The sequence below is a fragment of the Carcharodon carcharias genome, chromosome 2 (genome assembly GCF_017639515.1).
Source record: "Carcharodon carcharias isolate sCarCar2 chromosome 2, sCarCar2.pri, whole genome shotgun sequence".
In the NCBI taxonomy this organism is placed as follows: domain Eukaryota; kingdom Metazoa; phylum Chordata; class Chondrichthyes; order Lamniformes; family Lamnidae; genus Carcharodon; species Carcharodon carcharias.
In genome coordinates, this window is record NC_054468.1 from 27,171,044 (window position 1) to 27,190,410 (window position 19,367).

At 41.0% G+C, this 19,367-nt stretch overlaps 2 protein-coding genes across 13 annotated transcripts in view; one reads left to right on the forward strand and one right to left on the reverse strand.

Moving 5' to 3' along the window:
- trip12 (thyroid hormone receptor interactor 12) overlaps positions 1-9,056 on the reverse strand; it is a 150,400-nt gene extending 141,344 nt beyond the window's left edge. For 6 of the 10 annotated variants that reach the window (XM_041213905.1, XM_041213915.1, XM_041213896.1 and 3 more), the window contains exons 1-2: positions 7,694-7,939; positions 5,515-5,591 (exon numbers count right to left, since the gene is read on the reverse strand). The gene's annotated coding sequence lies outside the window, so the exon portion shown is untranslated. Of the gene's footprint in view, positions 1-5,514; positions 5,592-7,693; positions 7,940-8,640; positions 8,756-9,037 lie in introns of those variants that run through there. The other 4 variants (XM_041213852.1, XM_041213844.1, XM_041213870.1 and 1 more) reach the window with 4 other exon arrangements.
- Positions 6,793-19,367, forward strand: part of LOC121292218 (F-box only protein 36-like) — a 71,210-nt gene continuing 58,635 nt past the window's right edge. For 2 of the 3 annotated variants that reach the window (XM_041213935.1, XM_041213943.1), the window contains exon 1: positions 6,793-6,896. In XM_041213935.1, coding sequence (XP_041069869.1) covers positions 6,859-6,896 — 38 coding nt within the window. In that variant the 5' untranslated portion in view covers positions 6,793-6,858. Of the gene's footprint in view, positions 6,897-9,103; positions 9,449-19,367 lie in introns of those variants that run through there. The other variant, XM_041213928.1, reaches the window with a different exon arrangement.

The following is a 19,367-nucleotide window of genomic DNA, read 5'->3' on the forward strand; positions in this document are numbered from 1 at the left end:
AAACCCACTTTTGATACATCTTCTATTTATTCATAAGCAAAATACTGCAGATGCTGGAAGTCTGAAATAAAAACAGAAAATGCTGGAAATTATCCAGGTCAGGCCTGCTCACTACTTCCAGCATTTTCTCTTTGCTGTTCAAACCCTTCCCTTTCCAAAAGCGATAGGAAGCAAAGTTCCTCTAAGCCCCAATGTTCGACTTCAAAAACCCCCTTTTCATTGATTGTATGGAAGTGTTAGTTCACTTGAAACCTTCAAAGCTAGCCAGACGAGAATTCAAGGGGAAAAAAATGTCACGCTACTACTACTATTCTCTAGTACTAACATTTGCTAGACACTCACCATGTACACATATAGCAGAAGTTAATAAATTCTGCTTCCCATAATCACTCAATTTTATACATTGGTATCGTCAAAACGTTTTGATCAGACTCAAAGTACAGGGCCATACAGCACATTTTCATTTTTGTATGAAAATTACTTCCATAGAAAGCTCAATTTTACAGTGTTTAATATGACCAGCACTAAGTCATGGTTGAATCCACATTCTACTCAATCTCGTATAACGCTGGCATGCCAAGAAGCAAATCACAGTAAATTTGATCACATCTACAGCTTTGGTATGATGGCCAATTGTCTATAAAAATCCTTTTCCAATTTTACATTTAATTCTTAATACACCATAATCATAAATAGTTTCAAGTGGGAAATAGTATGCTTTGTTAGATTTACACTATGTTTTATAGTTGTGTTTTTCTCCTGCCCTAAAGACTTAGTCTCTAGTTGAGATCTAAGTATTTCACCATGTGCTAGCTAAATTTCATCACAAAAGGAAGTAGTGTTGAATTCTGATCTCATTCAATGTCCAGACACTTGCACTTTCAGGCAGAGGTCACTGGATACCAAAAGCATGAAACAAGGCACTCAGGTAAATAGCTAGTCCATTGCTGCTCCAGTTGCAACCAGCTGACAAGAAAATAGTTATGGTATTGCATCATGTTGCGCATTTATCAATTTAACAATCAGGGAGCCCAACTTGGAATTTCAAATTATACAGTGTTCAATACAGCTAAAAGGCTGGCTTTTTAAGGAACTACATATAGTATCTTTTTAAAATTTTATCATGGGACGTGATGGTATGGGATGGGATTAGCAAGGGCAACATTTGTTACCCAGCCCTAAACTGAGGGGCTTGCTAGGCAATTTCAAAGGGCAGTTAAGAGTCAACTGCATTGCTGTGGGTCTGGGGTCACATGTAGGCCAGACCAGGTAAGGATGGCAGATTTCCTTCCCTAAAAGACATTAGTGAACCAGATGGGTTTTTACAACAATTACAATTTCATGGCCAACATTACTGAGACTAGCTTTATATTCCAGTTTTATTAATTGAATTTAAATTCCATTCCAGTGTCATTACCACTACACCACTGCCTTCCCCAAAGAATTACCCTGCCAAGATTAAATCATCAGTAGTTTCTGCAGCAGTATTCAATTGCTAATAAAATAGCTTTATAAAATCATTCAATGCAAGTCATATCCCTATGGTGGACTACCATCTTGGCCTTGCACAATAAATGGAGGTTATATCTTTCCACATCCTTCTGCTGAACAATTACCTTAGTACAGCACAAAAGAAAACTTAATAATCGGACATCTTAGTCCATGGATGAGGCAAGCAGGTGAAAGCAGTTAGTAAAGGAGAAACAAGCCGGAAAAATCTCTCTCCAATTAGTACCAGGAGTTAAACATCCTGAATCCCAGTTACATTCTTTTCGCTCTCAGCATTTAGTAACCACCTCCAGTTGAACATAAGTAAATAAGAAATAGGAACAGGAATAGGCCCTCAAGCCTGCTCCACCATTCAATAAGGTCATGGTTGATTCAATAGTGGCCTTAAATCCAGTTCCCTGCCTGCCCCACATAACACTAGACTCTCTGCAGATCAAAAATCTGCTTAACTGTCGCCATGAGAAGGCAGGAGTGGGTTTTCATGTTGAATGGCTGGTAGCAATCTGTCCCGACAACGGAGGGGCTTGTAAGGCCATTTTAAGTGTTACATCAAGTCTATAGGGGGCCAGATGCTAGCATGTGGTTCAGAATAATGCAAACAGTGCAGATTCAATTCCCAGTCCAGCTAAGGTAGACTTAGCACCTGCCTCTTTGCCCTGCCCCCAAGAGTGGAACACAATGGCAAACCACCACTGAAAAAAAAACTGCGAAGAAAAACAGCTCAGGATGAAGCATCAGCAGCAGACAATATGGCAAGGACCTGCCTTCGGGCAGAGCACACATGAATGAACGAACAAATCAAGTCTATGCACAGAAACAGGCCATTAGGCCTAACTAGTCTGGGATTAGAGTCACACATCAGCCAGACTAGATAAATATGACAGGTATCTTTTCCTCAAGGACACTGGCAGGTTTTTGACAGTACAACAGTCTCATGGTCACTTTTATGGACACTAGTTTTGTATTTCTAGATTTTATTCCCCCAACTCAAATTCCAATTCTCAAACTGTGATTGTAGGATTTGAGCATAATCCCTGAATTATTAGTCCATGCTTTTGCATTACTATGCCTTTAGCATAACTTCTACACGGTTATATAGTACACAAATCTCCATTCAAGCAAAGATACTAGGTATAGCGTAAAATAACTTATGAATGAACAGCGCTGTAAGACAAACCAATAGAATGACTGAACAGACTTGCTTTAACCTCATGGCAACTTCCACCTTATAGTGCAATCAAATTAACAACTACTGGTAAGGTGCTCATCTCACAGAAAAATGTATAAAATGGGCAAAGACCACAGCAGTTTTGTTTTCCAGCAGATGCAGCTGGGTTAATACCATAAATTCTGATGCTATGATGATAGTGATTTTTTGTATTAAAATAGAAATGCTGCACTAAGCAGCAAGACAAGCGATAGATGACAAGAGAGTAGATGGTCCTGTGATTCTGGAAACATTGGAAACTGTTTTCAAAAGTCATTTGAAACCATGAAATGTGTTTGCTAAAGAGAATCTATTTGGCTAGCTTTAATGTTACTGATGGATTCTGGGAAAATGGGTACACAGCACATGCTCAAAGTAGAATCTGAATTCAATTCTGCGCAAAAATATGCAAACTCAAATTTGTGGAAGCTAAGGTCTTCAAGTAAAATTTTAATGAAGGTTTTTGAAATAGACTGAAGACAATTCAATCGATAAATTTACCATGTGTAGAAATACTTTTTGAAAGTGTTTACAACTTAATTTGGATATGAGAAACTTTAATTACTGAGAATAACAGCAAAACACTTTGTTCAACTAGTTTTAAGTGATTTAATTGGCTCATCAGCAAACAGTGCAGCAAAACACTTACATACCATTTTAGCTGTTATAAAATGTAAACAATTTCAACCATTTGCACCAGAATCTGCCATTATAAATACCGACGAAGTGCTGCAACAAGATATTTTTGATCAAACTGGTTATGTCAAAATTTTGAATTTTAAATGCAACAGAAATTACAGTGAATAGAATTATTTTAGAAGGTATTTTAGGAGCCAATAATTAAACCTGGAAGCATCCTGATAGCAACATCTATCACCCAACACCTGAAAATGGGGTTGTAGCAACACAAGTACACAACTCTCACTTGATGACTAGCAGCCAGTTTTCAATGAACTGGAACAAAGTTTCAGCAAGCTTTATCAAAAGCATAAGTAAGAATTTTATTCCTGGACCTTTTTTTAATTCATTCGTGGGATGTGGACATCGCTGGCTGGGCCAGCATTTATTGCCCATCCCTAATAGCCCTTGAGAACTGAGTGGCATGCTAGGCCATTTCAGAAGGCATTTAAGAGCCAACCACATTGCTGTGGGTCTGGAGTCACATGTAGGCCAGACCTGGTAAGGAGGGCAGATTTCCTTCTCTAAAGGACATTAATGAACCAGATGGCTTTTTACGATAACCGACAATGGTTTCATGGTCATCATTAGACTTTTACTGAATTCAAATTTCACCATCTGCCTTGGTGGAATTCAAACCAGTGTATCTGGATTACTAGTCTAGTGACAATACCACTACACCATTGCCTCCCCTCAGATTCACATAGCTACGATTTATCTATTCAAGACTTAATGTTCGCCTTAACAGTCACAATCACACCTCAGAAAGATGGGGGAAATGTTGAGCTCAAGTCACACTTCAGAAATTTCGCAGGTAAATTTATGCTGATGTTGAAATGCAATGCTGCATTGTCTTTTGATGTTAAACCCAGGTCCTATTTGCATCTATGGATGGACACAAAAGTTCCTACTGCACTCTCAAAGGTGACAAGCATTCTCCCTATGTCTTGGGCAAAGTCTGCCCACATATAAAACAAGTTATCTTTTAACTACAAACTATGTGAAATCTTGCTGTACATAAACTAGATTTCATATTGGCCTACAAGAGTGACAGTATTTCAAGATAAAGTACGAATTGGCTATGATGTATTCTGGCATGCCTAAATGGCAAAAGAAGCTATTGACAGGTAATCCAGAAGACAAGTTGTGTCACATTCAACAAGATATTCAGTTATCATCTATATTTCATACATCTGAAAAGCAAATCAATTCACTTTAGAGAAATATTCATAAAATAGTTTGCAGTTCAGATTATGCATAGGGTCAAAATACAAAGGACCTAATTTCACTCAGCAAGACTCCAAAGATCTGTTCTAGTCTATTTCCATATTAGTCCAATGACAATTCCAGCTTCTCAATTATATTCACTTCTCCAATCTTTTTCCCATTGGAAACATTTCCAGGTTTTACTTGGCAATGGCAGAACGGCCCCAAAGCAATGAGAAGCTTAGTTATGCTATCATTTTTGCATAAGATGTCTAGACCTCGGAACTTCCTTTAACTATATATTTCAGATTCCACATTGTTATACTTTGGACCAAAAGCATCTAAAACTGCCTTCATTGGCCCAGTGTAGGTTAACCCACCTGGTGAACGCAGGTATTTCCTTGATTATTATTCACTCTAATGAAAGCTGTCATCGATTATTTTGAAACAAAGTTAGAAGCAAGTGTTTCTAAAATCAGTCTCTACATAATTCTATTCTGCACAAGATTTAAAATATTACAGTACCACTCCAATAGTCACAAGATTAACATTTTCATTCCCATTTAATTGTTTGGGGCGGGGGGGGGTGGAAGAATACAATTCTTGAGAAACCAATCTAAAGCCCAATACCACAACGAAGCTGAACATAATCAAAACAGAAATAATCACTGCTAACCTTGGCTTTATGCTCTACCAAGACACTGTTGGGTTCAATAAGTTCTACCCCCCACCCCCAAGCTACGTTACCCATTATTAAATATTGGGGACCAATAAAACATAACCTACATTTGAGAGTTCATTGCACAGTTTCATTCTCAAGTGCAATTTTGGTGATATCCCCACAACAATTCAGCATCAAGTTTAATGCATCTGCTCCCAGGCTGTCAATACAAATCTTAGACCTGTTTACTTACAAATTGAGCAAGGACATCAGCGCCAGGTTATTTAACCCTCATTGCACCCTGAGCAGGAACATCACGTGAAAACTGACCTGTAAGCATAGAAAATAGTTGCAGCCATTTTAACCTCTCTTAACGGGTCAGGAGCTGGTCTCAGTGTGAGAGAAAGATGATAACAGAAATATTCGCAGTGCACTGAGAATTAAACATTAAATAATGAAATACACATTCTGACTTTTCTGAATATCTCTGCAGTGACATGTATAACAATTGATCGCCTCCTCCTCTATCAAAAGCAGAGACAAAAAAATGTCTCAAGTCAAAGTATTACTGAACTGCTCCCAAACCCAAGAAAAACATGTTGAGCAACTTTATCCTAGCCCAAATCAAAATCAAGCCACATCATTTAGTTTTAGGTTATCTTTGTGGTACCATTCCAATTTGGAATTATGTACTTGTGCAATTTTAATTTAACTTCACACAAAATCTTCTTTGAACCTCTAAAGGACCAGTAGTCCAAGCTGAATAATAAACCAGGATACTCTCTTGCTGATCCAAGAGGTTGAGATCTACCTATGAGTACCATCTGAGGTTTCATTGCATAATTTATAAACATGTTAAAGCAAACCTAGCCTTGGATGCAGTGGGGTTCTTACTCATTGGTATGTCCAAGGGAATTAGTATGTCCATTCTAGAACCTAATAACATGGGACAAAACTTGTTTACCTTCATCAGCAATTTTGAACACTTTCAGATTACTGAAAATTCCAATAAAGCATTATACTTTTTCTCACTCATTCTAAAGCTTGTTGACTTTTAAGAAAGGATATCCGTCAATTTTTTGACTTTCAAAGTAATTTGTGCTGTTATAGACAAGTGAGAAACTCCTCAAAATGGATCCATGATTTATTTTCCTTCAGTTTTTAAGAGCCAAATTCAAGTTATTGAAATTTAAAGTATGCCACCATACAATGTCTTACAACCCCCACCTTCCCCCATTCTTTTCTGGTACTAGAACACTCGTATGTAGACTGCAAGGGAGAACAGAGTAAATTTGGCCATTATACATTCCCTGGAAATATTCTGCTAACATTCATCCAAACCTAAGAAGCATGAGGTACTGGAAAACTACTAAGGCCCATGGAAACGCCATATCTTTTCAGGAAAGGAAGAAGAATTCTTTTTTTTTAAATATCCCTGAATTTGAAAAAAATCTAATATATTTGTCTCAACATCTGCAACATTGCCACCCATTGAAAAAGTCGGAAAGTATCTGAATCTTGCAGAGCCCTTTACATTCAATCTTAATGCTGTCAACGGTTCCCAACATGGTTCTTGCCCTCGGATTCTTAAAAAAAGATGAAAAGTAGGCAGCACAAGAGGGAAATAATTTGCAGGTATGTTTCAAAGCACAGTTACTTAAGTAGACAAATATAATTCATTTCGAATCTAGCAGTTATATGGAGAAAAATGAATGTATCCATGTCCATTGAACGGCACCCGTCCGCTTGTAATAAATTGAAAATTTGTACAGTTTGGGTACAACAGAAATGCAAGAAGTTGTCCACTTTATGCATATCCGATTGTGTAGGCACCCATAACCAATAGTTATTTGATGACGACTATTCTTGGCAGAACACTCAGACTTTTCCTGAAGCTAAATTAAACTCAACTTGCTTCATAAAATTAAGGGAAATTAAAGCGTTTCACTTCGCGTTAGACGTTAAAAAATAATGGTTCACCGAACTTTCGGCTCTCTCTCTACACACAAAAGTTTAGATATATCAGCTGGATATGTTGTCGTCTTTGTCGAAATTAAGACAGACAATGGGTTTACGGAGATACGTGGTGCGTTGGCCATTCCTGTTTATTTTTGCGGCCTACACAACAGTGCTGCCGCAGAATTGCACCGCCATGGTCGGTGCCAAAGCTAAAACGGGTGTGAACTAATTTTTCTGAACGACATAAATATATATGCCACCAAAACAACATCCCTATTCCTTGCTGTAAAGTGTACCAGTCGTTTTTTTTTAAAAAAGAAATGAAGTACTTTTTAAATAAAAACGCAAACAAATTACTACCCGCAAAATGGGGTAATATTGCACGCCCGTCTGGATCATGGAAAATATTACTGATCAGGCCCAGACAACAGGTCTTTATTTTAGAGCTTTCATTATGGTTACAAGCGGCCTACCTCGTAGTGGGTTTAAACCCAACAATCACCAAAGGGGGAGGGGGGGTGGAACAACTACATTTACTGTAAAAGTTCAAGCTTAGCTATCTCTTTTTTTTGATCACATCAAGCAAGCACTCTTTAAAAGGTTAGGCAAAAGGGAAAAGGCTGTGGGGAATGAGCGTCCAGGCCTGTGTTCCAGCATCAATCCCCGCTGTCGGAGTTACAGCTGTCGCCGGATGTGTGAACGTCAAACACCAAGTGCTGCTGGGAAAGAAAGGGGAGGGGGAGGAGGGGAATTATTAAAAAAAACCTTCCTCCAACATTCCCCCCCCCCCCACCCCCTTCCCCTTCCCTCCTCCCCAAAGCAAAACAAGGAAGAAGAGCCTAAACTCGTTTATAAACCATAGAAAACCTGCCAGAAATAACTTGAGTAAAAGATGTCCAAGACATTTTGTTCCCTAGCCCTTATTCAGCAAATCGAATGCAAGGCTGAGCCCTGAACTCGGGCTGAAAGGGCCTCCCCTCCTTTCTCTCCATTTCCCTCCCATCACAAACAGGAAAAGAACTCGGGAAGGGGTGGAATCCAAAAAGAAGCCTGAGAGCTGATCACTCATTTTTTAAAAAATGATAAATAAAAGAAGGGAAACCACAAATTGACCCAATTAACATCCACACACAAATTCCTCTCTTTCTGCCATCCCTTGCATTTTTCCCCAATTTGTTCTTAAATATTAAAAAAGGTTGAAAAAAAAAACAAGAGGTGGGGAGCGTAAAACCAGCACAAAACGAGATTTACAAGGCTGAAGAATTCATTCTGGGTGCCAGAAATGGATGAAAATTAAAGGAACCTCGAAAGAAAATGTTTGGCTTTTTTTTAAAAGAGATCAACAATAAACAAGTGTTTCCCCCTCTTTCCCCCCCACCACTGTACTTTCTTTGTTGCTGTTTTAAATAAATGTTATTACCTAGTTTGTTCCAATTCTACAGCCTGTCCTGCCACCACCTCTCCCTCTCTCTCTCTCTCCCTTTACTAACTCTCGGCCTCCACAGCTTCACCCTCTCACCCTGCGCGTCGCCGTGTATCCTTCCTCGGAACTATTTCCCAGCTCCATCGCTTCAGAGTCAACACAGGAGCGGATTGGGGGAGGGGAATCCCTCTCACTCCCTTCCTGGCCCCACAATATGTGGCGGCTGACAGACAAAAATATGTATACTTTTAAAGTACAGCTTTTTTTTCTTCGTATTAATCCCCTCTCATCCATACCTTTCTCCACCCCCTCCCCCTTCTTTCAAATCCCCCAATATGGAAGTCTCTCCCTTTTTAAAAAAAATAAAAAAAACCATGTAATCCGCTATATTTACAATTAATCAACTCTCCTTCCTTCCTTCCTCCTCTTCACCTTCGATTATATATCACTCCGCGGGTTCACGACCTTTCGAGTCCCGGGCACCGTCGGTCAAGCTGAGCCCTTGACGATTATTTATTTCGGCGCAAATTATTTCAAATCGCCTCATGCCAAACAGCGTCATTTTTTTTTAATTATAAAAAAAATAATAATAATTTAAGCGTTGTCGGTGTGGAGTTTGTGTTGCGTGAACTGAGTGTAGAGTAAAACTAGTCGCGGCTGCTCTTGTTTACATTCGACGCCGTTGCTTTGGCAATGAGAAGCGTCCAAAATGGCGTCTTTATGCCATGGCACACTCTTTGAAATCAGAGCACAAGCTCCAGCACCAAGTAAGGATTATCATCAGCTGCTTGTGACAGACTCCGAGGTCAGTATATCAATGGGGATACGGTGTGTGTGAGCGAGCTGCTTGCCGGACTGTAACTTGCCGCGTTGCCCTGGCCCTTTAGTTTTCAGGTGGAAACCCGACCCTGGCCTCTCTTCCACCTGAACAACGCAAACAAGAAACAGAACCCTCTGTGTCACCTACCCGAAGCTTGTACACGCTTTCGGCGATTGTTTTTGGCCTCGTGTTGGCCGACGGGTTTGTGCTTCGTGCGATAACAGTCATTAGGGGTTAAGAAATGTCTGGAAAATGTTGTGCAGCATTAAGTATTCTCAAGAGATAGAAGCATTTCAAATGTGGCCTCTCAGTCACGGCAGTTTGTGGTGAGGTTTGACTCTTTGGTACTTTGCGAGACACAAGTTTTAAAGTCATCACAATAGGAGGGTAATTTGCCAAAGCCCACGAAGATCCATTAGAGAGAGAAAATTGGCTATATAGCTTGAGGGACACCACTCCGCATCAAGCGTGGGGCAAAGTAAGGAGACAGGCCTCCATGAACTACCACAGTTGGTATGGGGAGTGAACCATGTGGAGGCTTGGTGTTATTCTCCACCACACTCTAGCCAACTGAGCTAACTGACCTCTACACAATAGAAAGAAAAGTCTACTAAATTTGAAAAGAAAACAAAAAGCTAGAGGGAAAACAGGTTAATGTTTCAGAAGGAAACATGTTTCATGAATACATAAACAGTAAGAGAATAAGGCAAGAATACAACCAATTAAAAATCAAAAAGATAACTTGTATGTGGAGGTGGAATGCATGGGCATGGTTTTTAATGAATTGTCTGTTTTCATGTAACAGAGGGATAACCAGATATTGTAGTTGAGGAGGAATGAGACAAACCATGCGGGAAGAAATAATAAGGTGTTTAGCGTCCCTGATATTGGTAAATTGCCAGACCTGGATACAATGTATCTTAGGCTGCTAAGGGAAGCAAAGGAAGAGATAGCAGAAGCTCTGACCATTATTTTCCAATCCACTCTGGCTATAGGCAAGTTTCCACAGAACTGGAGGACTCCTAGATTGTAACATTGCAACAGGGAGGAAGGGATAGACTGAGTCATTACAGGCCACTCAGTCTAACCTCAGTGCAGGACAAATTATTGGAAAAAATTCTGACAGACAGTATAAATCATCATTCAAAGAGGCTTAATCAAGGATAGTCCACAGGGATTTGTTAAAGGAAGGTAATGTTTGATTAACTTGATAGATTTTTTGAGGAACTAAAAAGGAGGGTCAGTGACGGTAGCACATTTGATAGGTAGATGGTGATGACCCTTGTTCTGCTATTAATACATTCTACTATCTTACCTTTATGCCACTATCAGCACCTTCTTTAATCTTTAACACTACCACCAACACTCCCTTTGTCCAGTGTCCATGACATTTCTGTGAAATTTCTCCCTAGCTCCCTCCTATCCCTGACCTATTTTGCTCCACCCGCCCCTCTTAAACAGTATAAAATCCATCACATTTCTACCTCTTTAGCTCTGAAGAAGAGTCATGCGGACTCAAAACATTAATTTTGTTTCTCTCTCCACATATACTGCCAGGCCTACTGAGTTTTTCCAGCATTTTCTGTTTTTATTCTGGATAGGATGTTATTGTTTTCTTTGGAACACTGGAGGCTGAGGGGAGATTTAATCGATATGTATAAAATTATGGGCCGAGGAGAAAGTTTTTTTTACCCAGAGGGTGGTGGGGGTCTGAAACTCACTGCCTGAAAGGGTAGTAAAGGCAAAAATCCTCATTCTATTTAAAAAATACTTGTATGTGCATTTGAGGTACCGTAACAACATAGCTATGAACTAAGCTGGAAGGTGGAATTAGACCAGATAGGTTTTTCGGCTGACACTGACATGGTGAGCCAAATGGCCTTCATTTGTGCCATAATTCTTCCTATGTTTCTATTATGGATGTATTTATTTCTCTATAAGCGCTGACTCACTTTCAGCATTTTTGTTTTTGCAAATTTGTGTCTGTTGTGCAGAGATGCATCATAGGAACAGGCAAGATCACATCTGGAGTATTGTGTACAGTTTTGGACTCTTTACTTAAGAAAGGATATAATTGCTTTAGAAGCAGTTCAGAGAAGGTTTACTCGACTGAATCTTGAGGTGAAGGGGTTACCTTATGAGGAAAGGTTGGGCAGGCTGGAGTTTAGAAGAATGAGAGGTGATCTTATTGCAACACATAAAATCCTGAGGTGACTTGATAGGGTGGTTACTGAGAGGATGTTTCCTTTCATGGGAAAAAGTAGAATTAGGGAATAAGGAGTCTCACCATTTTGGATAGAGATGAGAAGATTTTTTTTCTCTTCAGAGGGTTGTTAGTCTGTGGAGTTCTCTTCCCCAGAGAACAGTGGAGGCAGGGCCATGGAATGTTTTTAAGGCTGAGTTAGATAGATTCTTGATTGACAAGGGAGCCAAAGGAGTTTTTAAGATTTATTCTTTCATGAGATGTGGGCAACGTTGGCAAGGCCAGCATTTGTTGCCCATCCCTAATTGCCCTTGAACTGAGTGGCTTGCTTGGCCATTACAAAGGACACTTGAGAGTCAACTATACTACTGTAGACCTGAAGTAACATCCATGCCAGACCAGGTAAGGATGGTAGATTTCCTTCCCTAAAGGACATTAGGGCAGCAGATTAGTTTTTATGTCAATCGATGATAGCTTTCAATTCCAGATTTTTGTTTTTATGAAATTAATTTAAGTCTGCCAGCTGTTGTGGTAGGATTTGAATCCATGTCCCTGGTGCATTAGCCTGGGTCTCTGGATTACCTGTCCATTACCACTATGCCATGATCTCCCCCATTGGGTATAGGACGTAGGCAGGAAAGTAGAATTGAGGCCAAAGGCAGATCAGACATGATCTTATTAAGTGGTGGAGCAGGCTTGAGGGGCCGAACAGCCTACTCCTATTCCTAATTCATATGTTTGTACATGTGTTCATATGAGTCATATGACATTTAGCCCCTCAATCCTGTTTTGCCATTCAATAAAATCAGATGATTTGTGACCTAACTCCATTTGCGTGCTTTTGTCACATATAGCTTAATATCTTTGGCTAACAAAAATACAACAAATTCAGTTTTAAAATTAACAATTGATGTAGCATCAATTGCTGTTTGTGAAAGGAAGTTCCAAACTCCAGACACTCTTTGCACGAAGTAATGTTTCCTAATTTCACCCCTGAAGGGCCTGGTTCCAACTTTTTGACTATTTCCCAGGTCCTAGACTCCCCAGCTAGTGAAAATAATTTCTGCCAATTTACCCTATCTGTTCTCCTTCATATCTTGAAAACTTTGATCAAATCACTTTCTAAATTCTAGAAACTACAACCATAGTTTGCTTAATATCTCCTTGTAATTTAACCCTTGTAGTCCAGGTTTCATTCTGGTAAATCCACACTGCATTCCCTCCGAAGTCTATATATCCTTCCTATGGTGTAATTCTCTGAACTGCTCATAGTACTTCGGACATGGTCTAAACAAGGCTTTGCTGAAGCATGCCTTCTGCCCCCTTGCACAGTATTCTATCCCTCTAGAGATAAAGGCCAGCATTCCATTAGCCTTTTTGATTTTTTTTTGTACTTGTTTATGACATTCTAATGATCTATATATCTGGACCCCAGATCTCTTTGCAATTCCACTGGACCTCATTAGAGTAAGTATATAGTGACCATCTTGCTTTACAGATGCATTGAGCAAACAGTAAAGTATAAGAGAGAAACAGAATTAAAGTTTCAGATCATCAAACAGAAATGCTAATACTGTTTTCCTCTCTCCTGACCTGAGTATTTCTACTGTTTTCTGTTTATAGTTCAAGCTTCCAGCATCCGTAGTATTTGCCTTTGCTGAAATAATAAGATTTGTGTATCTGAAAAGAAAGATGTAATGTGCACATGAAATTGGTGTGTAGAACTTACTCTCTTATAATGCCTTATTAATATTTAATTGTTTCACGTACTACTGTTTTTCTTGAGCTATAGTAATGACCCAGACGTCAGTGTACAGGGCACAATGCAGATTACACAAAACTTATAAGTGTTGTGACTGTGAGGGAGGGTAGTAATAGATTTCAAGAGAAAATAGGCATGGGCAACAAATGGTGGCCCACATCCCATGAAAGAATAAATCTTAAAAACTCCATTGACTTCCTTGTCAAGAGCTGGTGGATTGTGCAGACAAGTGGCAGATGAAATTTAAAGCAGAGAAGTGCAAAGTGATACAGTTTGGTAGGAAGAATGAGGAAAGGGTACATAAAATAAAGGAATAATTCTAAAGGGATTCATCATCACAGCTGTCCCTCAATTCGATGATGACATCTACTTAGGGTAGTTCCTGCCATGGGTCTTCATGTACTGAGCAGGCCAATCCTCAACCCACAGATCTTTGGGCACATGGAGCAGGACATCCCATGAGGCAGTGGGAACTGGAATGTAGTGTTTGTTTCTTTTTCTTTCCTTCTCTGCTGCTGCTCTGCCTCATCATTAAGATATTATGATTGAAACCAAGATGCTCTGTGATGGACAAGTTGTCGCCGTTCTGAACAATCAATAGCAAACTCCTCTCAGTCAATAATCTCATTGCTACCTTGCTTCAAAGAGAGTTTCAGAGCTATTTTGAAGCATTTTCTTTATCCTCCTTATGCTGCCTTCTTGATTTGGACCTTGGATTGTTCTGCCAGGCAGTTAAGGCTTCTCGATTATGTCCTAGGAGATCACGTACTTCAGCATAGTTTTCATCAACCCAGTTCTGGTGATGCTCAAACCCAATAGTCTGAACACAGGTGTCTAGTACCGGTGACTTTAATTGATCCTGCTGTTCTGGAATTGAGTTGGATTTGTGAAGATTTTGAGCTGCACTTGAAATTTAATTCATTAATAAATCTGGAATTAAAGCTAGTCTTAGTAATGGTGACCTCAAAATTAACAGATTGTTGTAAAAATCCATCTGGATCACTAATATTGAAGCCACCAGGACCATCTATAGACCAAGGTCAAATGGACAAAATTCCCTTTGCTCACAGGATGGGGTCCTCCTTCTAAAGGATAACAATGCTATCCGTCAACATTGGAAAGAACATTTTAAACAACTCCATAATCATGAACCCCCAGTGGCAGCTGATAATCTCCAAGCTAACCCCAGTTGCCTGTGATAGAATCCATTGGTCTGTCCTACTTATGACTCCACACGCTCACATTGTGGTTGACTCTTGAGTGCCCAGCAAGCCACTTAGTTGTATTGTACCAAAACACTACAGAAAAGTTGAAAAGGAATAAAACTGGATGGAAAACCCAACATCAAGAGGGCATTCATTGTTTCTATTAAATAATCAATGTGCAGGGGCATGGGGCAATAGCAGGGCAATGGCACTAGGCCATAATGCACATTTGGAGAGCTGGTGCAGACAGGATGGGCCGAATGGCCTCCTACTTTACCGTTAAAATTCAGTGATTCTGAGTTGGGCACTGAAAACAACAATGGCACATTCTGCCCAGTTGACCCTGCACAGTCCTCCTAACTAACATCTGGGGGTTTGTCCTAAAATTGGGAGAGCTAATTTGCATCTAGTCAAGCAACAGCCCAACATAATTATAGTCATAGTCAGACTCCTCCATCACTACCCAGAGATGGCAGCACAGTGCTACATTGCTGGGAGGGAGTTGCCCTGGCTGTCCTGAACATCGACTCCACACCCCACAAAGTCTCATGGCATCAGGTCGAACCTGGGCAAGGAAACCGCTTGCTGATTCCCACCTACCCTTTCCCCTTAGCTGATGTACCAGTACTCCTCCATGTTTAACACTTGGAGGAGGCAATGAGAGTAGCAAGGTCACACAATGTGCCTGGATGGGGGACGTCAGTGTCTATCAACAAGATTGGCTTGGTAGCATCACCACTGACTGAGCCCTGAAAGACATATCTGCCACACTGGCCCTGTGGCAGGTGGACCAACAAGACGGAAAACCTACTTTCCCTTACTTTCACCTGTCCCAGATGCATCTGTCCTTGACAGTATTGATAGGAGTGACCACTGCACAGTCCTTGTGGAGACGAAGTCCTGTCTTCACTTGAGGATATCTTCCATCATGTTGTGTGGCACTACCACTGTGCTAAATGGGATATATTTTGAACAGATCCAGCACTCAAAACTGTGCATCCATGAGGCACTGTGGGCCATTAGCAAAAGTATTCAACCAAAATCTGCAACATTGACCTGGCATATCCCTCACTCTACCATTATAATCAAGCCAGGGGGTCAGCCCTGGTTCAATGAGGAATGCAAGAAGCAATATCTAAAAATGAGGTGCCAACCTGGTGAAGCTACAACACAGAGCTACATGCATGTCAAACAGTGGAAGCAGTATGCGATAGACAGAGCTCAATAATCTAACAGGCAACAGATCAAATCAAAACTCTGCGGTCCTGCCATATCCAGCAGTGAAATGGTGGTGGATAATTAAACAACTAAGCAGAGGGGGAGGCTACACAAGTATCCCAATCCTCAATAATGGGAGAGTCCAGCACATTAGGGCAACCACCTTCAGTCAGAAGTGCCAAGTGATTAATCCATCCTGGCTTCCTCCTGAGGTCCCCAGCTTCACGGATGTTAATCTTCAGCCGATTCAATTCACTCCACGTGAGAACAAAAAACAGCTGGAGTCAGTGGATACAGCAAAGGCTATGAGCCATGATAACATCGTGGCAACACACCAAAGACTTGTACTTCAGAATAATTTGGAAAATTGACCAGGTATGTCCTGTCCATAAAATGCAAAGCAAACCCAATCTGGCCAATTACCACCCCATCAGCCTACTCTCAATCATCAGCAAAGTGATGGAAGGTGTCATCGACAGTGCTATCAAGCAGCGCTTACGCTACAATAACCTGTTCACAGATGCTCAGTTTTGGTTATGACAGGGCTGCTTGACCTCATTATAGCCTTTGTCCAAACATGAACATTAGACCTGAACTCATGAGCTGACACGAGAGTGACTGTCCTTGACAACAATTGTCCAAATGTGGCATTAAGGATCTCCGTTAAAATTGAAATCAATGGGAACGGGGGGAAATCTCTTCGTTGGAGCAATGCCTAGCACAAAGGACGCTGGTTATGGTTTTTGGAGACCAATCATCTCAGTCCCTGGACATTACTCTTAGGAACTCCTGTAGCAATGTCCTAGGGCATCTTCAGTTGCTTCATCAATGACCTTCCCGCCATCATAAGGTCAAGTGGGGATGTTCGCTGATAATTACAAAGTGTTCTGTTCCATTTCCAACTTCTCGGGTCCTAAAGCAGTCCGTGTCCATATGCAACAAAACCTGGACGACATTCATTGTTGGGATGATAAGTGACAAGTAACATTTGTGCCACACAAGTGCCAGGCAATGACCATCTACAACAAAAGAGAATCTAACCATCACCCCTTGACATTCAATAGCAGTACCATCACTGAATCCCCCACTGTCAACATCCTGGAGGTTACCATTCATCATAAACTGAACTGGACTAACCTTTCTGTGACTACAAAAGCAGGTCAGAGACAGGGAATTCTGATGTGAGTAACTCATCTCCTGACTCCTCAAAGCCTGTTCATCACCTACAAGAATACTCTCCACTTGCCTGGATGAGTGTGGCTCCAACAACACTCAAGAAGCTTGACACCATGCAAGGCAAAGCAGCCCATTTGATCAGCACCCCATCCATCACCTTAAACATTCACTCCCTCCACCACCCATGCACAGTGGCAGCAGTCTGTACCATATACATAACATACTGCAGCAGCTCGCCAAGCCTTCTTCGACCGTACTTTCCAGCTTCGTGTCCTCTACCACTTAGAAGGCCTAGGGCTACAGACACATGGGAAAGCCACAAACTGCAAGTTCCCCTCCAAGCCACATACCATCCTGATTTCGAACTTTGTTGCAATTCCTTCATGTTCACTGGGTCAACCTTCATTGTCACTGGGTCAAAATCCTAGAATTCCCTCTCTAATAACACTGTGGGTGTACCTATATCAGATAGACTGCAGTATTTTAAGAAGGTGGCTTACCATTATCTTCTCAAGGGCAATTAGGAATGAGCAATGAATGCTGGCTTTGCCAGCACTGCTCACACCCCATGAAAATTTTAAAAAGCATGAGTTCCAAACGTCTTTGGAGTTTTTATTTGCTGTTACAGACTACAGTGAGCATCGGACTTTAACATTTGCTGTGTTGCCATTCGTCATCACCATCAGAATTTAAAACATGATACAGTGGGATTCCTATTGTAAATTCACCTCAGTCTTTGCATTTTGAATGAATCTGTGGCAGAGGTAGGGATGCCAGACAGGTTAACCTTGCACAGATACCTTAATCAGCCATTAATGTATTACTTGTTAAAGCAAGCAATAATTTCTTTTGCCACAAACAACTAGGGCAGAATTTTCTGCCTGTCGGGCGGGCGGGAAGCCGAACCCCACCGGAGAAACAGGCCCCACCACCATTTTACGTGGGCGGGCCAATTAAGACCAGCCCAGCATGATGTTTGGCAGGAAATGCTATGTGCTTCCTGTGTGGGTGGTGGGGGAGGGTGGGGGCGGGGTCTTCAAAAGCAAGAGTGTGCTCTTTCATGCATGCGCATGAAAGAGCGCACATCTCCCTGAGGCTAAGTGCTGCCTCAGGGTGATTGCAGACACTTTTTTAAAAAGATTAAAAATAGAAAAACAAAAAATCCTTAACATGGCCCCCTCATGTGACAATGTCACATCAGATGGGACATATTCATAAATTACAGTAAAACTTTATTAAACTGTTCAAAAACCTGCATGAAACCTCATCCTGCCGGTGGATGAGGTTTCATGTTTTTTCTATTGCCTACCGGGACTCCTGGCCTACCCGCCAACCTTAAGGTTGGATGGGCAGGTCCTTTAATTGTTTAAATGATCCTGACAATGGCCTCAATTGGCCATTGACAGGCCGGCGGGCCTGCAGCTGATTTTGCTGTGCCCCTACCTTCCTGAAAATTTAAATGGGGGGGATGACGTCGGGGGTTGCCCCCGATGTCATCCCATGTCATTTTACGCGCCGGCGAGCAGGCCCCACCCCATGCTCGACGACAGCAAAATTCGGCCCCTAGTGACTGCAGGACAGGGCAAAGTAATTTTATAGAATAGCAAGATCATTGAAGGTCTAACCAGTCATTATTTGCATTGATATGGTCTTGCATGCCCCCTTGCATAATCCACAATCTATGTCAATCAGAAAAAATTCAATTTTCTTCATGTGCACATTTGCTGCCATTGATGCCCCCAATGGCAGCCTGAAATAATCCTTTAGTACAAAAGATAAGGGCAATTGTGATCTTGCAGCTTGATCAGGTGGTGGTGGTGGTGAGCAGTCGATCTTTTCACAGCATGAGTCAATCCTTGGTCATGGCCTCCTTCATAAGATGAAACCTCCACAGGATCAAAAGCATGGCAAAAGCAGGTACATGCTCCACTGTCTCAGATTCTGGTGCTGAATTTTTCCAGTGTTTCCTGATCTGCTTGGCATCCCTCTATTTGCTCCTCTTCTTCTATTTCTTCTTAGCTGGAAGTGCATTTATTGTACTATGTCTGAAATAGTGAGGAGAAAATGACAGCCCCACAGCAAATGGCACAAATGCAGTTGTCAAAATGCCTGTAGTTAGTAACTACTGAACAAGAAAAAACTCTATAAAGAAGTTTGCAACCAGCAGAATGGCATTATGTGAATGAATGTTTTCTCCCTTCAATTCCATCTCCAATATTTCCATTTTCAGGCAATCTGCCTTGTGTGCACTCTTTAATTATAGAAAGGCTTCCAGGAGAACATGGCTATCCTTTTGTAATCATGGTTCATGAGACCTATGGGAAGGATTTCTTCCTCGTC